The sequence below is a fragment of the Dipodomys ordii genome, unplaced genomic scaffold (assembly GCF_000151885.1).
Source record: "Dipodomys ordii isolate 6190 unplaced genomic scaffold, Dord_2.0 Scaffold107, whole genome shotgun sequence".
In the NCBI taxonomy this organism is placed as follows: domain Eukaryota; kingdom Metazoa; phylum Chordata; class Mammalia; order Rodentia; family Heteromyidae; genus Dipodomys; species Dipodomys ordii.
In genome coordinates, this window is record NW_012267323.1 from 2,653,315 (window position 1) to 2,674,656 (window position 21,342).

Sequence of the window (21,342 nt, forward strand, 5' to 3'; positions counted from 1 at the left end):
CAGGCCGGTTCTCCCTGCCCGGGCTGCCCCGCCACCCCGACCGGCTCGCGCCCCCGAGCGCCCCATTGGCCTCCTTTCGGCCTCAGTTCAGCCCAGCCCAGACTTCGGAGCTGCTGCTGGTCGGGACATGGTCCTTTGCGTCCAGGGGTAAGTGCCCCCCCTTATCCCGACTTTCGATCTGGGGAGTAAAATCTCCCCCTTCCCCTCCCCCTCCCCAGACAAAACCCAAAACAACACAGGCCTCGTGCGAAGTTGCCAGGTTTGGGAGATCGGCTGCAGTTCACCGAGTGCTGAAGATCCTAGGGCTCGGGGGCGGGGGGGCTGTGATCACACACACACACAGAGCCTCCACCCCTCTCTCCTCTAACATACTATGGCTAGGGAAACTGAGGGCTGGCAGGTAACAGGAACACAAGGTGGGCTCCCTCTCCACCCGGCCTCCCACTCCTAGAGCAGATCAGAGCTGGGGTTCACCAGCAAGAGTTCGGGGGGAGGGCACTCTAGCCCACTGACTGACTGCCTAAGTAACCTTGGGACAGCCCCTTGTCCCCTCCCCTCCCCCCCATCCCTCCACGAGTCCAGTCCTCTGTTCCAGACTCTCCTTCAGAAAGCCGGCTCGAAATCATTGACTCTTTCCCCAAGGCTGGCTGGCACCCAATAGTGAACAGTTCTTGGAGCAGCACCCCCTAAGCATTGCCCTCACTTCAACCCAGTGAGATTCTCTCAGATGTTGAGGTCCCCAGTGTGATTCACGACCTTGACTCCGGCCTCCTTTCTCCAAGTTTCCCAAAAGCATGGAATGGGGGTGGCGGGGGAGACCATGGTAGGAGTGGGGTGGTGTTCAGACAAAGTCTTGGTCCCAGCTGAGGTTCTAGCTCACTTTCTTATCCCACACTTTAGTTTTCCCTTCATTCAAACACCAAGGCTTTCCACCCATGGGCTAGGAGCTCGGAAAAGTCTATAAAAAGAGGGGTGTAGATGGGTATTCTAAGCCCAAGGAGAGCCAGGTGGCCCCATGGCAGCTGTTATCAGAACTGGCCGGGGCATGGGGCCAACTGAGGGAGAGCGGAAGGTAAAGCCAGACCCAAGCGCTCCTTGTGCTGATTCCCAAACTGTCCTTACTCAGGGGAAAAGGATGTGGAGTTGCCCAGAAGACCTCTTCTCCCCGATTGTCTCTAAGATTGTGTGTATACAGTGCCAGCCCCTTAGTTTTCCCTGCTCGAGGCTGATGCTCTAAAACCTGAGATAACAAACAGTACACTTCCAGATTTTGGGGGAGTTCATTGGAGATTAGAGTCTCACAAACTGCCCTGCCCAGGCTGGCTTTGAACTGTGATCATCAGATCTCAGCCTGCCGAGTCGAGTAGCTCCGATTCAATGTATGAGCCACTGGTGCGCAGCTAAAGGTATTTTTTAAAATCAGCATACATAGTTCTACAGGAAGGGGCTTGCTATGAATCTCCACACACATATACTAGGGATGCCAGCCAATTTCACCCCTTTCTCTCACTCTTTTCTCCTTACCCCTTTCCCCTTTCCCCAAACCATCACAACAGATTTCCTAGTTGTCTTTTCAAACCTGGGATGACGGAATCTGTCCATCCTGTGACTAGCCGTACCCTCCTCCTCCCCCAGCAAGGTCTCCACATCTCCACACATAGCCACAGAATAGTTAGTGCTCTCCAAGAGTAGAGGCTGGTGATTCCTGATGATAGCTTCGTGGAGAGGTCCCACACCCTCGCTCTCAGGCTGCATGGACTCAGTGGCCGGGCACACGTGGGGACCCAGAATATGCCAGTCTCTGCCCCCACGAGATGACAAAGCCATGCTGGGATACACAGTCGCTCAGCCCGTGGAGATCAATCCAGCTAGCCCACACCCACATCGGCCCACACGTGGGAGCTGTGTAGAGAAGTCGTATGTGGTGACGGCCACCCCCAGGGTGTCTGGGGGGTGACTCCCTAAAGGTGTTTGGCATCAATCGGTGTGGCCTAGCAGAGCGATCATCTGGAGATTCTTGAGCTCCCCTGTGAGATTCCAGAGCTCCCTGGGGCAGCCAGGGTAGGTGTGGAAAAGTACTTGGCGAGCTAGGAGTCTTTTTTTGTGGCTCTTTTTTTCTCTCTCTCAGAGTAGTGATGGGTGGGGACCTGAACATAAGCCATATCTCCAATCTGGCTTCTCTGCCCGCCTTTTATCACCTCACGGTGATACCTGGCCATTGTGTTCGAGTTGTCATTGCTTCCTCTGGCCTGGCAGACTGCTCCAGAACAGACCGACCCTGAGTTATTTGACCTCATGAATGGAATGGCTCTCAAGTACTGCCTTTCCCCACCGATGTGGGCAGGGCCCGAGGTTTCAATAACTTAGCATCCTGAGGCCCCACCGGAGGACTAGACCCCCAAATCGAACCTGGAACGTATTTTGTGAACGAGAGATCAGTACCCTCTTCCTCCCAGGCAAGAAGCTTGAGGACCCACAAGCTAGTTGGGCTTCCTCTAAGAGGAAGTTGATTGCTCAGATTTTGGCCAGCTTAGTTCCCCTCATCCCAGCCAAACCCTCTGTGGGCCCCTCACTCTGTGTATGATGGTGGGGGTAGGCGATGGGGGCCCAAGAGGAGGAAGTTGTAAACAAGATCATACAGCCCGGCATGTTGGCTTGATGTGGGGTGGGAAATCTGGACTGGGTGTGGATTACCTTGCCCTTTGATAGGAGCACACACACACACACACACACACACAAAATCGTGGGGCTTGAACTCTGGGCCTGGGCAATGTCATCGTGGGGCTTGAACTCTACACACACACACACACACACTCGTGGGGCTTGAACTCTGGGCCTGGGCAATGTCCTTCAGCTCTTCAGCTCAAGGTAAGCGCCACAGTGCTATTTCTGGTCTTCTGGTGGTTCATTGGAGATGAGTCTCATGGAAGTTCCTGCCCAGGCTGGCCTTGAACCGCGATCCTCAGAGCTCAGCCTCCTGATACTAGTTAGGATGACGGGCGTGAGCATATGGTGTAGGTATGGAGCAGGATGGGCACCATTTAATCAGCCTGCCTCGGCCCAGAGGGCACAGACGTCAGACCGCTTGGCGCTGATGCCTGGGATCCTTGTAGCCGTGACGCAATTGGCCTGTGTTTAGGGGTGTCTACCAAGTAGACAAATTAGTATTTAATGAAGGCAACCGAGTGGACAAGGATCTTTAAATTTATTTTTGTGTACGTATTAGTTCGGTGATTGTGGAGTTGGACACCAGGCCTTGAGCTTGCTGGGTGACCTCTACTGTGTGAGCCACGCCTCCAGACTTTTTTTTCCTTCAGTTATTTTTCAGCTAGGGACTGAGGTTTTGCTTGGGGCTTAACCTCGGGGTCTGGGTGCTGACCCTGAGCTGCTTTTGCTTGAGGCTGGCGCTCTACCTCTGGTGCCACAGCGCCACTGCCAGCTTTTTCCGTTTATGTGGTACTGAGGGATCGAACCCAGGGCTTCGCGCATGCCAGATGAGTGCTCTAGCACTGAGCCACATTCCCCGCCCTGGCCTAAACCTGGATCTTTGATCTTCCTACCGCCATCTCCTGAACAGTGGGGAAGGCAGGCGTGACTGCTGAGCCTGGTGGGAAAATAGTCTTTCTGGAGAAGGTCTACGGGAGTAGAGTGGAGCAGGGTGTCGTAGATACCTTGGCTTCCACCTCTAATCCCAGCTCTGAGGGGGGAAAAAAGGACACCAGGAAAAGCGATCGAGGGGGTCGGCTCTGGGAATAAGGCAAGCAGGAGATGTCTGCTCACTACCCACCTTCCCTCTTCTAGATCTTGTCCTTTACTGGCTGCGGAGCGGATTGGGCGGCGGCCCCCCTGGGCCCAGTCCCTAGAACTGCCCGATCCGGCCATGCAGCCCCTGCCGGCAGGGGCCCTCCCGGAGGAGGTGGCAGAGGAGACCCCCGTACGGGCGGAGAGTGAGCCAAAGGTGCTGGATCCTGAAGAGGATCTGCTGTGCATAGCCAAAACCTTCTCTTACCTCCGGGAATCTGGTGAGTGCTCTGTCCCAGAAAGTCTGATGAGGGAAGCTTGGTGATTGTTTTTTTTGGGGGGTCGGTGGTAGGGCTTGAACTCGGGGCCCGGACACCATCCCTGAGCTCTTTCGCTCAAGGCTGGCGCTCTGCTATTCCGAAACTCAGCTCCACTTTTGGTAGTTCATTGGAGATCAGAGTCTTACACCTGTCCCGACTGACTTTGAACCAGGTTCCTCAGAGCTCAGCCTCCTGAGACAGGCGTGAGCCACCGGTGCCTGGCGGAAGCTTAATCCTTTTGTTGCTTCTTCTTTTTTTTTTTTTCTTTGTCGGTCATGGGCTTGAACTCTGGGCTTGGGTGCTGCCCCTGCGCTCTTCAGCTCAAGAAGAGTGCTCTACCGCTTGAGCCACAGCACAAATTACGGTTTATTGGCGATCAGAGTTTCACGGACTTTCTTCCCTGGGCTGGCTTTGAACTGTGATCATCAGCTCTCAGCCTCCTGAAAAGCTAGGATAATAGGCCTGAGCCATCGGCGCCTGGCTTATTGCTTGTGTGTATGTGTGTGTGTGCGCGTGCGTGTGCATGCACACATGCACGTGCGCACTGATCCTTGAACTCAGGACCTAGGCACTATCCCTGACTCCGTTGGGTTTTGTGGTGGGGGGTGTTTTATTTCTTCCTCAGGGCTACAACTTGGGACACAGGTCTGCTTTTGGCTTTTTTCTAGTTAATCTCCAGACTTCCCTGGCCAGGTTGGCTTCCAACTGCACCCCTCAGATCTCAGCCTCTTGAGGAGCTGGGACGACAGGCCTGAGCCACCCATGCCCGACCCAGGCCTCCCACCCCCAAGTCTGATGGGAGAGACGGGGTGGGGTCCTCTCCCGGGAAGTTCAGAGAGGGGGCCCCGGGCCAATGCCCTCCACCAGCATCCAGGGTGACCACTCCCCTCCCCGCCCTGCTCTTCGCTCCTCCAGGCTGGTACTGGGGTCCCATCACCGCCGGCGAGGCCCGGCAGCACCTGCAGCAGATGCCGGAAGGGACGTTCCTGGTGCGCGACAGCGCCCACCCGGGCTACCTGTTGACACTGTCCGTCCAGACCGCCCGCGGCCCCACCAACGTGCGCATCGAGTACGCCGACTCAAGCTTCCGCCTGGACTCCAGCTGTCCGTCCCGGCCCCGCCTGCTGGCCTTCCCAGACGTGGTCAGCCTGGTGCAGCACTACGTGGCCTCCTGTGCGGCTGACGCCCCGGCCCCCGCTGCACCTGCCCCGGCCTCACCAGCGCCCAAACGAGAAGCGGCGGCGGCGGCGCCCGGGGAGCCAGCCCCACCTGGTGGCGCGGTGCACCTCCGACTGGCACGGCCCTTTGTGCGCGGGGCCAGTGCCCGCAGCCTGCAGCACCTGTGCCGCCTGCTCATCCACCGCCTGGTGAGTGACGTGGACGGCCTGCCGCTGCCCCGCCGCGTGACCGAGTACCTCCGCCGCTACCCCTTCCGCCTCTGACTGCACGGGGCCTCGCAGGAGCCGCACGCCACCAGCCGGACAGACGGCCAGCCGGACAGGCACCCCGGGCCGGACTCGGGGCTCTCGTCCTCCGCACAGGTGGCCGGCCAGATCAGAGCAGGAGAACGGGGCGCCCCGGGATCCGTGGAGCTCCCTCTCAAGGGACCTCGGGTCAGCGGAGGGGGAGAGGAGGTGGGACCTGGTGTCCCCCCCCCCCCCGGCGGGCTGGGCCCTGACCCTCCCCTTCCCCCGGCCACCCTGAAACAACGGAGACTTTCCGGGTCCCGATGTCTGCACCCGCAGGCAGGGGCGGCCCCTGACCTCCCACTGGCCTCCGCTCCTAGGGGGACGTGAAATCGGGGTTCACCTTGATGGACCCCCCCATGGAGGAGAAGGGGGTAAGAGACAGGCCGGGCCAGGGGCTCTGGGAAGGCCAGCACGGCCCCTGGTATTTATTTATTTATTCTCCTTGGGGGTCGGCCTCGGATCCAGCTGCCAAACCCCCCACCCGTGGGTAGCCCCTCCAGACACTCGTGGTGGGGTCTCGGGTTGTTCCTGAGTACCCCGGCTGCCCACCAACAACAACTTGGGGAAAGGGGCCACCGGGTCCGCGTCCTCATCTGGCACCGGGCCAGCCGGAGAGGCGCAGATCTGAGGAGACTTGATAAAACCACGGTGACCCCCCCAAACCAGCTGGCCAGTCTGTCCTTGCACCCTGCGCCAGTGTCTTTGCTGTCGCCACAGTAAGACAGAGCCTCCGGCGGGGCCTCATTAGGATGCCGGGCCCGCTCCGCTCTTCTGGTCTCCCCAGCTGGGCGACCCCTGAAAGAGGGAGGCGCGATCCCCAGTTGTGTGTGGGAAATGGGAGTCCCAGGCACGGGACTGGGACACAGACATGTGCACACGGGAAAGGCCTTGTGTTGGTGTGCGGGTCCTGGGGCTGGAGCCCCGGCCTGGACTCTGTCCTTGAGCTTTTTCCCTCGAGGCTGGCGCTCCGCTGCTTGGGCCACGGCTGCACTTCTGCCTTCTTGTCTCCTTTCAGTCTTGAATTGGAACCAAGAGTCTCATGGACTCTCATGCCCTGGCTGGCTTCAAACGGCCATCCTCAGATCACGGCCTCCTGAGTAGCTGGGTGAGCCGCAGGGGCCTGGTTTTGCGGCTCGGATCTCTGACAGGGAGACTGGGAAGGGTGTGAGTTCGAGTCCTGGTACCAGCAGAGAAGGGAGGGAGGGAAAGGAGGAAAAGCAAAGTTGTACGGCAGAGAAGACACTCCCACAGTTGAGAGGGTCGGTGGGGGGGGAGCCCCGATGGCGTGGCAGGGAACCCAAAGACTGGAGCGAAGAATGGGAGCCGGAGGGAACTATCCGTCCCATGGCTGAGAGGGGCAGAGACAGCTCTGGAGTCCAGAACCACGAAGAGGGCAGAGGGTACGGGCATTGACTGCTCAGGTCGGGTTTTCTGGTTTGCCTTGGACCAACCCCAGGCCCCGATCCTCCTTCCCTGTGCCTCCCACGAAGCCATTCACCCACTGAGATAGGGTGGGGATGGGAGTGTTCTCCCTGAAGTCCCTCACGCCTGCAGAGCACCAAGTGGGGGGGGGGGCTACACAGGCAGAGCTAAGGAAGCCAAAGATGTTGGGGTTGGAGTACAGGGCAGTTGCCCACAGGAGGTGCCAAGGCCTTCCATGTGGCCCTCTCACCCCAACTGTTAGACCAGTTTTCATCTAGAGCGAGCCTCCTGCCCCACCTCCCATGGGGGGTGATGGGGATGTTGCCCTGGGCATTGTCAGGCGGGGGGGGGAGGGGGAGGGGGATCCCCCATGTCTGAGTTGTGACTTGGTTCTGGCCAGATGGGTGGAAAATGTCGGAGCAGCTGAGAATGTCCTTGTGAGGTAGAGCGCTCGCCTGGCACGCACCAAGCCCTGGGTTCGACTCCTGAGTACCACGGAAGCCAGCTGAGCGCCCACCTTGAGCTCGGGGATGATACCCCGGCCCCTGAGTTCAAGGCCCAGGACTGCCATAAGAAGAAGAGAGGAAAGGCTGGAGGGATCCTCTGGAGAACGGGAGCTAAGACTGTCCAGGACGGAGGCTGGGTTGGAGGCGATGGTGACTCCACCCACCCAGCAGGGGTCGCCTGCTGAGTCACTGGTCCCAGAGATGCCGGACCACGTGGTTGGAAAGGGCTGGCTCCCGCAGACCAGACCGGGCCAGCCGGTCTGCGCAGCGCCGGGCTCCCTCTGCGTACAGGTGTGGGTTTCACTCTAGCGTCTGGGTTGGGCCCAGGCTGTGTTTTCAAAAATGCCCCTGGACCCCCCCCTCCCAGGAAGTATCTTCACCCCCAGCCCGGGTCCTCTCCCCCCCCCCAGCCTCTGTGTGTGTGTGTGTGTGCACACGCGCGTGCATGCGCTCGATGACCTTTCCACTTGGCTGGCGAGCCTTTGTTTTTCTCCATTCTTTCCAGTGGGCGATCATGAAAGGAGGAGTTATAGACAGAAAAATCCTGGAGACAAATGTTCCCAAACTGGGCGCCAGTGGCTCACACCTGTCATCCTAGCTGCCCGCGAGGCCGAGATCCAAGGATGGCATTGGAAGCCAGCCCGGGCAAGAAAAGCACCCCCCTGAGACCCTCGTTTCCAATAGATGACCGGAAAGAGCCGGAAGCACTGTGGCCCAAGCCTTGGGCACAAAGAGGGCCCTGAGTTCAAGCCCTGGGACTGACCAAAAATAACCTGAAAGCGAGAGAGTTCAGGGAGATACAGGAGATCTCAGCCTCTCGAGTAGCTAGGGGGACCCACCACCCTGTCCCTTTTTACTCAGATCCCCAGTGTCTGGCTGGGAATTGTGGACTTGGGGAGGGAGAGCAGGGTGGGGTGGGGGGGGGTCCACAACAGCACCCCTCATCGGCAACCTAATGATCGCCATCCGCGGTCGATCTCGGCTAGTAGACCTGGGGTGCCCTGCAAGGGCAAGAACGCTTGACAGAGCCATCCCCGCCCCCACCCTGGGTGAGGTGTGTTTGTCAGAATTACAGCAGCTGCCGCCACCGCCAAAAAGCCTCTTCCCAGGAAGAGCTGAGCTTCTCTTCCAAGAAATCAGAGGAGGGCGGCGGGAGGGGGGAGTTAATTTTAAACCCAACAGCTTTCCACGCTTCTGGGGGAACCGGTTGCTCAACCGGTGCCCTGGCAGGTCCAGGGCGAGCAGGCGGGGCCAGCTCGGTGGGGGTGGGAGACACACCCGGGGGAGAAGCCCAATGACCTTGAGAGGACTGTGGGGGGAGGGAAGGGGAGTCCTCTCTCCCCCCCCCCACCCCACTAAGCCCAGTTCCAAAGGCTGGGAGGTGAGGGCGGATGTGTGTGTATGAGAGAGAAAGGGATTTATTCAGTTCTAAACAGGCCAGTGACATTTAAAAAACTTTGATGTTGGTCATGGGGCTTGAACTCTGGGCCTGGGCGCTGTCACTGAGCTATTCAGTTTAAGGCGAGCACTCTACCGCTTGAGCCACAGCACCACTTCCAGTCTTGTGGTGGTTTTCTGGAGATGAGTCTCACAGACATTCCTGCCCCCCCTGGGTCTGGGGACACCAGGCTGATGGGGTGAGGAGGTGCAGTGTGGAGTGTCAGCCGGTAGAAATGTGGGGCTGCAAACTTCTTTTCTGTCCACATGTGGCCATCCCCTGTGGCCGATCGGGACTCTGCCACCCTTGCCTTCCCTGTCTCTTGTCCCTTAGCTTTGTGTGTCACCTGGCAGCCTGAGCCCGTGTGAGCGGGCGCTTCCTGGAATCCGTGCGTCCGTTCTGCGAGAGAGGCTCAGGGGACAGTCCGTGACCCACAGGGGGTCGGGGACAGAGTGCGGAGGCCTCTGATCGGGTTCCCCCTCTGGGAAGCCCTCCCCGATTGCAGGTGTCTCCCCTCCTTAGTCTCCTCAGTCCCCCTGTCGGGGTTTTTGGTGCTCAAATCACCACTTTCTGCTTCTGGCTGTTTGGAAGCTGGGCAGAGGGGAGAGACTCGTGGCCTTTCCCACCCGGCTGCCAGGTGGCTCTGAGAGCTCTTCTGGGAAAGGCTTGGGTGTGGCATGGCACAGCCAATGTCAGCTGTGAAGGAAGCTGAGGGAGGGGAGGACAGCCCCTCCCCCATGACAGAAGCCCAGCCCCTGCCTCAGGTCACCCAGATTCCCCCCACCCTCATCGAAGCCCAGGGGAGGCTGCAGGTGGGCCGTGGGCACGGGAGCGACCGGGGGCCTGGACCGGACTGAGTGGCTGGGAGCATCTGTCCTGGGATCTCAGGGTCAGCGCTATCACAACTGGTCCTTCCGGGCTCCCGCCTGTCATCCTGGCTACTGGGGAGGCTGAGATCTGAGGATCATGGTTTGAAGCCAACCTTGGCGGGAAAACCCATGACGTGTCATAGATGCTGTGTCCTCACCCGACCTGGAATTCTGCTCCACACAGGTGGCCCCAAGGGAGGCCGAGGTGCCAGGCACTTAGCTGTGACTCAGCGCAAGACAGAAAGTGTGTGTGTGTGTGTGTGTGTGTGACGCCTTAAAGGGTTTTGCTTCTCATTTTTCTCTTTCCAAGGCATAGCTGAACTTCCCAGAAACGAAGGTACCCAGAACCAGAGAAACTCTGGGTTCTCACAGCGGCCCAGATTCCCCCCCCAGTCAGCCCACCTTGGGGTGTCACCATCGAGGGGGATGGGGTAGCCCCTGAGCCCTTGTCTTCAGTCTGAGGAGGAGCTGCTGGCCATGGGGCCGCAGGCTTCAGTGTTCTCCTCTCTGTCGTTCATGGGGCTTGAACTCGGGACCAGGACGCTGTCCCCAAGCTCTTTTGCTAGAGGCTGGCACTCTACTGCTTTTGGCCACAACTCAGCTTCAGTTTTTCTTTTTGTCGGTCGTGGGGCTTGAACTCTGGGCCTGGGCGCTGTCCCTCAGCTCTTCAGCTCAAGGCTATGGCTCAACCACTTGAGCCACAGCGCCACTTCCGGTTTTCTGGTGGTTTATTGGAGATAGGAGTCTCACGGTCTCGCCTGCCTGGACTGGCTTTGAACCGCGATCCTCAGATCTCAGCCTCCTGAGTAGCTAGGATTACAGGCGTGAGCCACCAGCACCCAACTCTTTCCCTCTTTTCTTATGAGTTCATACTTGTAAGTAAAAATGAAGGAGAGGCCGTGTTTCCCTACATCCGCACTCAAACCGATGTTTCGCCAGGCATGGCAGCAGGGCGGGAGTAGGCTCTGGCCTGTGATCTCAATCTGAGGATTTCAGTTCAAAGCCAACCTGGGCTTATCTCCAAGGCACCACCCAAAAGCCCAACCCAGAAGCTTTGGCTCAAGCGGTAGAGAGGTGGAGCTGTGGCTCAAACAAGGAGAATGCTATGTGACCTAGTGGTAGAGTGCTCGCCTGGCACGCATGAAGCCCTGGGTTTGACTCCCCGGTACCACACAAACAGAAAAAGCGGGAAGTGGCGCTGTGGCTCAAGAGGTAGAGCACCGGCCTTGAGTCAAAGAGCTGCGGGATAGTGGCCCGGCCCAGAGTGCAAGCAAGCCCCGCGACCTACATAAATAAAATAATAACAACTAAAAGGAAATCACACGAGGTCTTAAGCACAACCCAAACTTAAAACACATTTCGCAGCTGGGCGCCAGTGGCTCACGCCTGTCATCCTAGCTACTCAGGAGGCTGAGAACTGAGGATCATGGTTCAAAGCCAGCCTGGGCAGGAAAGTCCGTGAAACTCTTTATCTCCAAGAAACTACCAGAAAACCGGAAGTGGCACCGTGGCTCAAGTGGTAGAGCGCTCGCCTTGAGCTGAAGAGCTGAGGGACAGCACCCAGGCCCAGAGTTCAAGCCCCACGATTGACAAAAAACAAACAAAAAACCCCATTTCACCACAATGTGTTTTGGACTGAGCCAGATCAAAACCACGTCACAGATCCAAGGGTAGACTCGCCGGCTCAAGCCTGCATTTGAGTGAGTGTCAGGCGCAACCCCAGGATTGTGGGTGAATGACCCTTGACCCCGTCCTTTCCAGGGAATGAGGAACCGAACGTATCCCAGAACCAAAGTTCAGGGTCTAGGCCCAGTCAGCAAGTGAGTTGTAAACACACACGGAGGCGTCTCCTAGAAACGGGGAGTCTACGTGGGGGAGTGACGGGAGGGGACATCTCCACAGGCACCCGGAGTCATGGAGAGCCCCGTCGGGCACTGCGTGTGGAATTCCTAGAAGGCTCCGTGGGACTGGATGTCCCTGAATGTCCGTGGGGCGATCGATCACACATACGGCCTGGACTTCTGCACGTGCAGGAACCGGGGCCTGAAGAAATGGGAGTATGAGTGTGTGTGTGTGTGAGTTGGGGGGGGGGGGGGGGTCGTGGGGGGTGGTAGCATCCGGGCTCCGGGGGAAGGCGCAGGGGGGTGGAACGGCTGGAGAGTGGAGAGCGTAAGGCCGTGGGCAGCCGTGGGAACCAAGGGCCGGGCAGACTTTACCTCCCACACAAGTCCTGGCGCAAGGCGACGAGACGGAGGGACGGGTTGGGCCAGCTCTGGAGCCAGCTGCCAACCAGCTCGGGATGTCTCGGGTCTACTTCCAAGAAGATGCTTCTACGTGGAGGAGACGTGGGTCAGCTCAAGCGGGCAAGGGCGGGCTTTGAACTCCTGGCTTGCCTGGGTCGGGTGCAGAGAGATGGCCAGGACGCGCCCCGGACGCTCTGGGAGGGGAGGAGGCTGCCAGGCACAGATCTAAACAACCCGTCCCATCCGTACCCACAATCCTTCAGGATCCGGGGGGCCAGGGTCAGGATGCTGCAGATGACGTCCATGCCTTCCTCCCCGCCGTCCAGGGCCACGGGGTCTTCGTACCTGAATGCGATGATGGCGGGCAGTCAGAGTCCCTAGGAGGAACGGGGCCAGAAAGGCTCCTCCTGGAGCTTAAGATTCTGGGCCGAGAGGCAAGAATGGGGACCCAGGGGAGTGATCCCCTAAATGGTGACATCTCCTATTGAGCCATCCGCCATGGGCAGGGCCAGGTCCCCTGGGTGTGGGTTGGGGTCTCCAGTCCCAGGCTATTTCCTGTGCGTGAGCCCCAGGTGGTCTGGAGCTGGTCCTGCCTGCTCCTGAGAGGCTAGAAAGGAGGATGCGAACACCCTGAAACACACGAGCACTCCTTACCCATCGGGGAGCTGCCTGCCTACCTCTGTTTCTCCCTGGTGGAAAAGAAGGATGGGAAAGCTAGGAGGAGGAGGGTTTTAGTCCCGGCTTTCCAGCGAAGCGCTTCTGGAACTTTAGACGAAGCGCTTTCCCTCTCCTGACCTCGGTCTTCTGTCATATGACTACTGAGCACTTTTTATGAGGGCTTCACTGCATCCACTTTTTCTTTTTGATCGGTTATGGGGCTTGAACTCGGGGCCTGGGTACTGATCGTGATGTCTGTCTGCTCTCAAGGCTAGCGCCACCTCCAGTTGGAGATTGGAGATGAGAGTCTCACGGACTTTCCTGCCGGGGCTGGGAACTATGACCTTCCAGATCTCAGCCTCCCGAGTAGCCGGGATGACGGGCGTGAGCCTCTGGTGCCCGGCTTCCAGTGCCTAATTCTTTAGAATTTCCACCTAGTCCTCCTTAGGGCCCAGGAGACAGACACTCCTTTACCTCCTCGGGGAAAGAAAAGGGAGGCTGGGAATGTGGGTAGGACCACATCTATTCCTAAGCTCCCACCCGCCTCTTCTAGATGGCGTGGTCCTCTGGGGCGGATCAGACCCGCTAGGTCTCCCCGGCCCTGCCCCGTATCCACCCCTACCAGGTACCTGAGGATTTCTGGGGCCAGTTGCTCCATGTCCTGGTAGAAGACGTAGGGAGGGTTGCTGACGACCAGATCCAGGGGTGCCCAGGGCAGAAGGGGTGTCCAGCTCCCCTCTGTCAAAGGAGACACAAAGCATGGATGGATCTACTAAGAGCTACAGGGCATAGCCCGCCACCTGTCACCAAGGTCCCTTGGGTAGCTGGGTTTTTTGACGGTTGTAGGGCTCGAGCTTGGGGCCTGGGTGCCGTCTTTGAGCTTCTTTCACTCCAGGCGAGCGCTCTTCCACCCGAGCCACAGTGCCACTTCCGGCTTTTTCTGTGTCTGCGGAATGAGGACTCGAACCCGGGACTTCGGGCATGGTAGGCAAGCACTCTACCGCTAAGCCAGGTTTCCAGCCCTGGATAAGCCCTGTTCTGATGTGACACCTCAGGCCTGTCTCTGGACGGTCTTGCAGATCTGTACCCAGAGTTTTACTGGCAGCCCTGGCTGGAAACACACGCTCTGGTATGGTGTGTTTTATCTAAGACGTTCCTGCTCTGCTTCCTGTCAGATCCTCTCTGAAGCGAGACCCCTTTTCCAGTGCTGCCTCTAAGAAGCCTGCTCCGATCGCCCAGGCAAGGCGGGAGCCCCTCTCCTCTGTGGGCCGCCAGCCTTGTAGTGCTCGCCTTCTGGCCAGTGAGCACTGAAAGCGCACAGAGGGGAAGGCCCGGCTCCCGCCACCCGACTCCTGCAGGCTCTGATTTCTGGCTCCGTAAGAGACGCGCACAAGGCCTGGGCGGTCTGTGGGCGACAAGACAGGGGCCGTTGCTTTGTGTGGGCTTGAACTCAGGATCTGAGAGCTGTCTCTCTGAGCTTTCCTGTTCCAGGCAGGTACTCTACCACTTGAGCCACAGCTCTACTTCTGGCTTTTTGGTGGTTCCTTAGAAGAGTCTCATGGGCTTTCCAGCTTACGGCTGGCTTCGCACCGTGATCCTCGGATCTCAGCCTCCAGAGTAGTTGGGATGACAGGCGTCCCTGAGCCGTGGGTGTCGGGCACCCAAGCCTTTCCTCTGAGGAGCTGTATATCTCGTGTCAACAAGCAAGCCCAAGTGAAAATAATCAATTAAAGGTGATCAAGATCCCCTCTTAGGTTAGGTAAGCCAAGGAGACCTTGGGAAAGGCTAGTCTGAGATGGCCTAGGGGTGTGTGTGTGTGTGTGTGTGTGTGTATGCGTGGTTGTTGGGGATCCCTGCCCCCATCTCTGGGGCACCTCATCATCCCGGTGGCGAGCGCATCCAGGCCCCCCCCCCACCCCAAGGAAGGTGGGTGGGGGAGGTTACCTGACGTCACATCAAGGGGGATGACCCGAATTCTATCCTGCAACCGAAGCCTGGAGAGAGAAAGGAGGGAGGGAAAGGGTTAGGGGAACAGCAAGGGAAGCCCCTTACCTTTTGCTACAAGCACCAGAGAGGAGAGTGAATCCATCCTTTCTGGCAGTAAGATATCTAGTGCCCATTATTCATTGATTGACTTGGGGCCAGGATGATGGGTGGGAGCTGCCAGCACTGGACCCCACCATCCAAAGCCAGTAGGGCCAGTGCCGCACTACATCCCCCCTTCTTTGGAGTGGGAAGCAGACATGGGTGGGTCTGATACAGCCTAGCTACCTTCGAGCATTGTCCCGGGTCAGTCTGATGGCGGCTTCCTCCTTATCCACGGCGATGACTTGGCTCTGTCACAAGAACAAATGTCCCCCGGGGAGGTGTCAGGCCTGGGGACATTCCTCTGTGCACCCCTCACACACCCCAAAACGACACACTCCAGGGAAGAAGACACGGAGTATCTTTTTTCCCCTCATAGCCAGGGTCTGGCCAGATGGGGGAAGGTGAGGATTGGAGGCTCGGGATCACTCCAGGCGGGGGGGCGGGGGCAGCGTGATGCCTCATCCGCTTTCCTTGCGTGGCTAGCGGAGGGCCGTGGGGAGGGACTCACGGGAGGGACGATGGATAACTGTCTGGGCCTTGGCGGGGCACAGAGGGGCTTACCTCGGGGAGCTCGTTCAACAGGCTGAGCGAGACGGCTCCTGACCCACAGCCCACCTCCAGAATGAGGGGGCCGCCTTGGGTTCCAGCCACATGGGGACGCTGGGCCACCTCCTCCAGCACCCATTCAACCAGTTCCTGTAAGGGGGGAGCGGGGTGGAAGAGACTCAGAACTGGACTTAACTGGGCACCACCGGTGGCCCCCATCTGTCAACCTAGTTATTCAGGAGGCTGAGATCTGAGGATCGTGGTTCAAAGCCAGTCTGGGCAGGAAAGTCTGTGAGACTCTTTTCTCTAATAAACCACCAGAAAACTGGAAGTGGCGCTGTGGCTCGAGTGGTAGAACGCTACACTTGAGCTGAAGAGCACAGGGACAGTATCCAGGCCCAGAGTTCAAGCCCCACGACTCCCAAAAAAAGAGAAGTGGACTTAATGGTACCCATTGTCCTAGGTGGTGTTAGCAAAGATGTCAGGCCGAGCTTCCTGTCAGCTGGGGCTCATGAGTAGGTCACCCAGCTTCTCTGTACCCCCATTTCCCCAGCTGCAAAACTGAACACAGTGAAGGATCCCCTTCCTCTTGGGGACAGGGTAAGGATAAAAGAGGGCCATGTTTGTTTCATAAGCCCATGCGTGTTGCATGACTAAGTAAATAATACACCCCAACTGTTATCTTCCCGTTATCTGCTCAGAGGATTGCCGAGAGAGAACCGTATGGCCGCCCCGCTCTGTGCCAGAGATCTCTATATTAATCCCTTGTTTCCGCACAACTGTCCCGAGAGGAGACTGAGGTTCAATGGTCAAGGCCCAACCCAGAGCCTCGCCTGTGGTCAAGAATCGGCTGCCGTGGACTAAGAGATCGTGAGACTCCATCTACATCAATGACCACCACATGGCTGCCATCCCAACTACAGAGGACCGGGCATGGTGGCACATACCTGTAACAAATACATAGATCGGGTTTCTATCTCAGAAATGCCCAAGACAGAAAGGATCGGCTTGAGCCGGGCCCTGGTGGCTCACACCTGTAATCCTAGCTACTCAGGAGGCTGAGATCTGAGGATTGCGGTTCAAAGCCAGCCCGGCAGGAGAGAACGTGAGACTCCTATCTCCAATAAACCACCAGAAAACCGGAAGTGGCGCTGTAGCTCAAGTGGTAGAGCACTTGCCTTGAGCTGAAGAGCTCAGGCCCAGAGTTCAAGCCCCACGACCGACCAAAAAAAAAAAAGAAAGGATTGGCTTGCATGGTAGAATACCTGACTAGCGAGCATCAGGCCTTGAGTTCAAACCCTAATGTACCTAAAAGAACGAGAGGCCCGGGTGCCAGAGGCTCATGCCTATAATCCTAGCTGCTCGGGAGGCTGAGATCTGAAGATCACAGGTCAAGACTTAAAATAGGCTTGGCCTCGCCCAGCAGACGTCATGATGAGAAGACCTGGAGTCTGACCTCCCCTGATGCACACACACACATGCACACACACACACACACACACACACACACGGCCAGCACTGTTATCCTAGCTATTAGGAGGCTGAGATCTGTGGATCACGGTTCAAAACCAGCCCCTGCAACACACTAGCATTGAGCACAGAAGCTCAGAGACAGCACCCAGGCCCTGAGTTGGAAGGCCCAGATCCTCTACCTCTAAACACACACGTACACAAACACAAGGACAGCACAAGTCCTTGAGCAGCTGTCCCTGAGCACTCTGAACACCCTCCATTTGGATCACATGCCACCCCCGAGAGGGTGGTAGTACCTACCATTCTCACACCAACTGCAGACACTACTCGGAGCCTCTCACACATCCCGAATGGCTGATGACCCAGCATGGCATTACCTACTGTACACACTGCTCTGCAGAACACTCAGCCACCTTTCCCTTTTGTTGTTGGTCTTGGGGCTTGAACTCTGGGCCTGGGCGCTGTCCCTCAGCTCTTCAGCTGAAGGTGAGCACTCTACCACTTGAGCCATGGCGCCACTTCCGGTTTCCTGGTGTGTTCACTGGAGATAAAGTCTCACAGACTTTCCTGCCCGGGCTGGCTTTGAACCGTGATCCTCAGATCTCAGCCTCCTGAGTAGCTAGGATTACAGGCGTGAGCCACCAGCGCCCGGCTCGGTGACCTTCTTAGACCCAGGGGAAACCCGACTCGTCAGGCCACAAACCACTTGCCAACACTTTACTTCAGACTCTGACACCCAGCACCCAAAAGCATCTTCAATGGATGGAGAGAATATAGACACTACGATCCCACCCCTGCACCCATTCGCCCACAGGCCACGTGGCCACAGGCCACGTCCTCTTGAGTTCTTGGTAAGGCACCGCCCACCGTGCTGTGGCTTCACACTGGGGCAAACCTGGGGAGTTCTTAGAAATGTCTGTGCACTGAGGCCAGCACCTGGTCTCCCAACCACAGCACCCCCCACCCCTTTACCATCTCTCCCAGCCAACAATGTTTTACTTTCTCTTTCTTTATGGGTCGTGGGGCTTGAACTCTGGGCCTGGGCACCATCCCTGAGCTCTTCAGTTCAAGGCGAGTGAGTGCTCTACCGCTTGAGCCCACAGCACCACTTCCGGATTTCTGGTGGTTTATTGGAGTTAAGAGTCTCATGGACTGTCCTGCCCAGGCTGGCTTTGAACAGTGAACCTCAGATCTCAGTCTCCTGAGTAACTAGTAGTAGTAGTAGCCTCCTGAGTAGTAGTAGGTTGACAGGCGTGAGCCACTGGCACCCAGCCAAAGATGTATTTGCACGCTTGCCATCCCAGCTCCTCAGGAGGCTGAGACCTGAGGACTGCAGTCAGCTGTCAGCCCTGGCAGGAAAGTCCATGCGACCCTTATCATCAATGAAACAACCAAATGGCTCAAATGGTAGAGTGCTAGCTTAGAGCATAACAGACATGGGATATGACCCAGGCCCTAGTTTCAAGCTTTTTCTAGCATAGACCCACCCAAGAAAGGGAAGCAGGTGGGCACACGGGAGCTCAAAGCTCAGGCATAATAGTGGAGACTGGCAGAATACCCCATCCTGCTCTGAGTCTCTGTACTCTATGTCCTAGATCATGGCGGTCTTAGATGGGACCCACCATGCATGGAGTCAGGACGTTCAAATTCAATCTCCTACTGAGGGTTCCTGGACCTTGATAAGTTGGGGAGGGGGGGAGAAGGGAGGTTGTAGGTCCCTCTCTTATCAGGAAGGTAAAAAGGTCTGATCCATCCCAGGAACATTCTACTCAGAGCCCAGTGCCTCTGATCTTCCCACCAGCCTCTTCCCGGCCCTGCCCCACCTTCAGTCTGTCCTCTCTCTTTTTTTTTTTTTGGGGTCCGGTCGTGGGGCCTGAACTCTGGGCCTGGGCGCTGTCCCTCAGCTCTTCAGCTCAAGGTTAGCACTCTACCACTTGAGCTACAGCACCACTTCTGGCTTTTTTTCTTATGTGGTGCTGAGGAATGGAACCCAGGGCCTCAGGCATGCAAGGCAAGCGCTCTACCACTGAGCCACCTTCCCAGCCCCAGTCTGTCCTCTCTCAATCCCAGCTCTGCCCTGTAGAGAAAAGGCTGAGCCAGCAAAGAGACCCACCTCTGCCTCTGAGAATGGCAGCCATGGGGCGCCAGCGCCCCCTAGAGGAAGTCTCCGAGCAACACGGGTCCCCTGACTCCCGCCCTCATTCCCAGGCTGTCCTGAGCCAGTGGGCATGCTTACCTCTGTCTCTGGCCGAGGAATGAACACGGGGGGTGTCATCTTCAGATTGAGCCCTCGAAAGTCCCAGTCTCCAAGGATGTACTGCACGGGCATCCTGCGGTGGACCACAGCCAGGTGGTCAATAGTGGACCCAAAGGTGCAGGACTTTTACTAGCGGTGTGGTGTGGTCGGAAGGCTCTATCACCGGTGATCTAGGCTGTCAGGTGGTGGCTCTGATGTCCTGAGACACCTGACCTGGGATCGCCCTCCCTCTTCATCTTCCCGCTTATCCCTCGCCCCCCCCCTTGACACTCCCTCACCCCATACCTCCCCTAGCCCTCAGACACGACACTTTCTTCTTCTCTGACCATATAAACTCGGTGGGGCCAGGGGAAACTGAGACCCTGTGACCCACACAGAGCTCTAGGGTGTACCCGAGGCTGCTTACCTCTGCAGTCGGAGACTACACAGCTCGTGGATGTCATGAAGTTGCTGAGGGGTCAGTGGCTTGGTCCTACATACTGGCTTTAGGCTCTGAAACTGTCCCCGCAGAGACTGTGAATGGTTGACTCCTTCCCTCCCCTCTCTCTCTCTCTTTTTGCCAGTCCTGGGCCTTGAACCCAGAGACTGGATGCTGTCCCTGCGCCTTTTTACTCAGGGCTAGCAGTCTAAGGCTTAAGCCACAGATCCACTTCTGGCTTTTTCTTTTTGGTAGCTGATTGGAGGTAAGAGTCTTACAGGCTTTCCTGTCTGGGCCTTAAGCCTCGATCCTCCGATCTCAGCCTCCTAAGTAGCTAGGATGACAGGTGTGAGGAACCATCATCCAGCTCAAACCAAGATTTCTTCATGTGCTGTGGAACTGGCCCTGGAACCTTTCATTGTCTATGACCCCCTGGAGCCTGGCACACGCCGTAACTGTTTGTTGGAGAAGTAAATGAGCATCTGTCTATGACAATACTGCAGAAAAGTCCCGTCCCATTCAGCTGAGCATCCTCAGTGAGGTGGGACAAAACCTTGTATAGCTCTTCCACAGTTCCTCCTCCCTCTACCCGCCACTGCTCTTAACTGTTTTGGCTCCAAGGACATGAGCCACGATGTACTCGCTGGATTCCTGGGCCTCTGGGATGCCTCTCTTCTCAAAGATCTCTGTCCAGCGGCGGACCAGTTCTGTGGCACTTGATTCCCCGGTCGGGTGTGAATGAGGCTGCTGTGAGCCAAAGGCCCGGCTCAAGGGGCCTCCTCTCCTCCGCCTGGGGCCAGACAGGAGGGTCCACCACATCCGGCCCCCAAGTTTCATGTTGCAGAGAGGATCCTGGGGGGCTCCCGGGTCTCTGAATCTCCCAGATTCTAGTGCAGGTGCTGGGAATCGTCTCTGGACACAGCTGGCAGGCTGGGGAGGGAGAGGTCACAATCTCTGCTCCCCACGATGTCCTCGACCGTGGTGGTCACCCTAGAGAGAGTCGGAGGAGAATCAGCAGCTGCCAGAGAAAGGCCGTCAAGGCACCATGTTCAGAGCAGGAGACGATCTGGCTTGGGAGCTCTGCCTGGGCCACTCTGAACATCATCGTTTGGCGGCTGAAATCGTCCCTCTCATTGGACCCCTAATCCCAGGCATTAGCATAAAATGCCAGCTTAAAAACACAAAGCAGCCGGGCGCTGGTGGCTCACGCCTGGCATCCCAGCCCCTCAAGTGGCTGAGATCTGAGGATCACATTCAAAGCCAGCCCGGGCAGGAAAGACTGTGACACTCAGATCTCCAATGAACCACCAGAAAACCGGAAGTGCCGCTGTGGCTCAAGGGGTCGCCCACCACGGCCCACCTGGGAGACACAGGTGGGAGTCGGCCGCCCTTCCTCCTCCTCCTCCTCCTCCTCCTCCTCCTCCTTCCTCTTCTTCTTCTTCTTCTTCTTCTTCTTCTTCTTCTTCTCCTCCTCCTCCTCCTCCTGACTTCCGGATGTGTGCCGCCGAGGATGCGCGCCTCCTGAGCCGCACTTCCGGTCGGTGCGGTCCGGAAGAGGGCTCGGGCGGGCCCGGCGGCGCGGCACCCGCGTTCCGAGGCGCTGAGTGTCCCCTTGCTGGGCTGCGTGGCGCTCTACCCGTGGGGCCACGGCTCCACTCTCGCTCGCGCGGACTTTCCCACCCCGGCCGGCTCCGAACCGCGTGCCTCAGACGTCAGCCACCCTGAATAGTCAGGAGGAGCTCGGACGGAAGGACAGAATGCCCCCTGTGGAGGACTAAGCATATAGGGCCCACTGAAGGACTCGGCACACAGCACCCTTTGAAGGACTCAGCAGACAGCACCCTGTGTAAAAGACTCGGCACACAGCACCCTTTGAAAAACAGCCCGTCCCTCTC

At 57.7% G+C, this 21,342-nt stretch overlaps 2 protein-coding genes across 4 annotated transcripts; one reads left to right on the forward strand and one right to left on the reverse strand.

Moving 5' to 3' along the window:
- Nucleotides 1-6: 6 nt before the first annotated feature.
- On the forward strand, nucleotides 7-6,181 carry Cish (cytokine inducible SH2-containing protein). Its single transcript, XM_013028247.1, has 3 exons — nucleotides 7-147; nucleotides 3,802-4,022; nucleotides 4,977-6,181. Exons 1-3 carry the CDS (start codon nucleotides 128-130, stop codon nucleotides 5,501-5,503), a joined length of 768 nt encoding a protein of 255 aa, XP_012883701.1. The 5' UTR covers nucleotides 7-127; the 3' UTR covers nucleotides 5,504-6,181.
- Nucleotides 6,182-11,755: 5,574 nt separating this feature from the next.
- Hemk1 (HemK methyltransferase family member 1) lies at nucleotides 11,756-20,669 on the reverse strand. Of its 3 annotated transcripts, none has more exons than XM_013028078.1 (10): nucleotides 20,054-20,669; nucleotides 19,436-19,527; nucleotides 19,009-19,102; nucleotides 15,315-15,449; nucleotides 14,937-15,001; nucleotides 14,610-14,659; nucleotides 13,295-13,403; nucleotides 12,258-12,353; nucleotides 11,982-12,092; nucleotides 11,756-11,808 (listed from the first exon to the last, which is right to left on the reverse strand). In XM_013028078.1, the coding sequence occupies exons 1-10, from the start codon at nucleotides 20,282-20,284 to the stop codon at nucleotides 11,766-11,768; spliced, it is 1,026 nt and encodes a 341-aa protein (XP_012883532.1). In that variant the 5' UTR covers nucleotides 20,285-20,669; the 3' UTR covers nucleotides 11,756-11,765. The 3 variants fall into 3 exon arrangements, with proteins under 3 accessions (XP_012883532.1, XP_012883530.1, XP_012883531.1); XM_013028076.1 differs by having other exon boundaries at nucleotides 11,982-12,095; XM_013028077.1 differs by having other exon boundaries at nucleotides 11,982-12,095; nucleotides 12,258-12,349; nucleotides 13,291-13,403.
- Nucleotides 20,670-21,342: the final 673 nt, after the last annotated feature.

What these genes read in the sequence shown, in the direction of transcription:
- Cish (XM_013028247.1), top strand. Translation starts at nt 128, where the DNA reads ATGGTCCTTTGCGTCCAGGG. An exon ending in ATGGTCCTTTGCGTCCAGGG is followed by an intron (nt 148 to 3,801) that starts GTAAGTGCCCCC and finishes TCCCTCTTCTAG; the next exon opens with ATCTTGTCCTTTACTGGCTG. An exon ending in CTCTTACCTCCGGGAATCTG is followed by an intron (nt 4,023 to 4,976) that starts GTGAGTGCTCTG and finishes TCGCTCCTCCAG; the next exon opens with GCTGGTACTGGGGTCCCATC.
- Hemk1 (XM_013028076.1), bottom strand. Translation starts at nt 20,284, where the DNA reads ATGAAACTTGGGGGCCGGATGTGGTGGACCCTCCTGTCTGGCCCCAGG. An exon ending in TTCCTCGGCCAGAGACAGAG is followed by an intron (nt 15,450 to 19,008) that starts GTAAGCATGCCC and finishes CCCCCCTTACAG; the next exon opens with GAACTGGTTGAATGGGTGCT. An exon ending in TGTTGAACGAGCTCCCCGAG is followed by an intron (nt 15,002 to 15,314) that starts GTAAGCCCCTCT and finishes TTCTTGTGACAG; the next exon opens with AGCCAAGTCATCGCCGTGGA.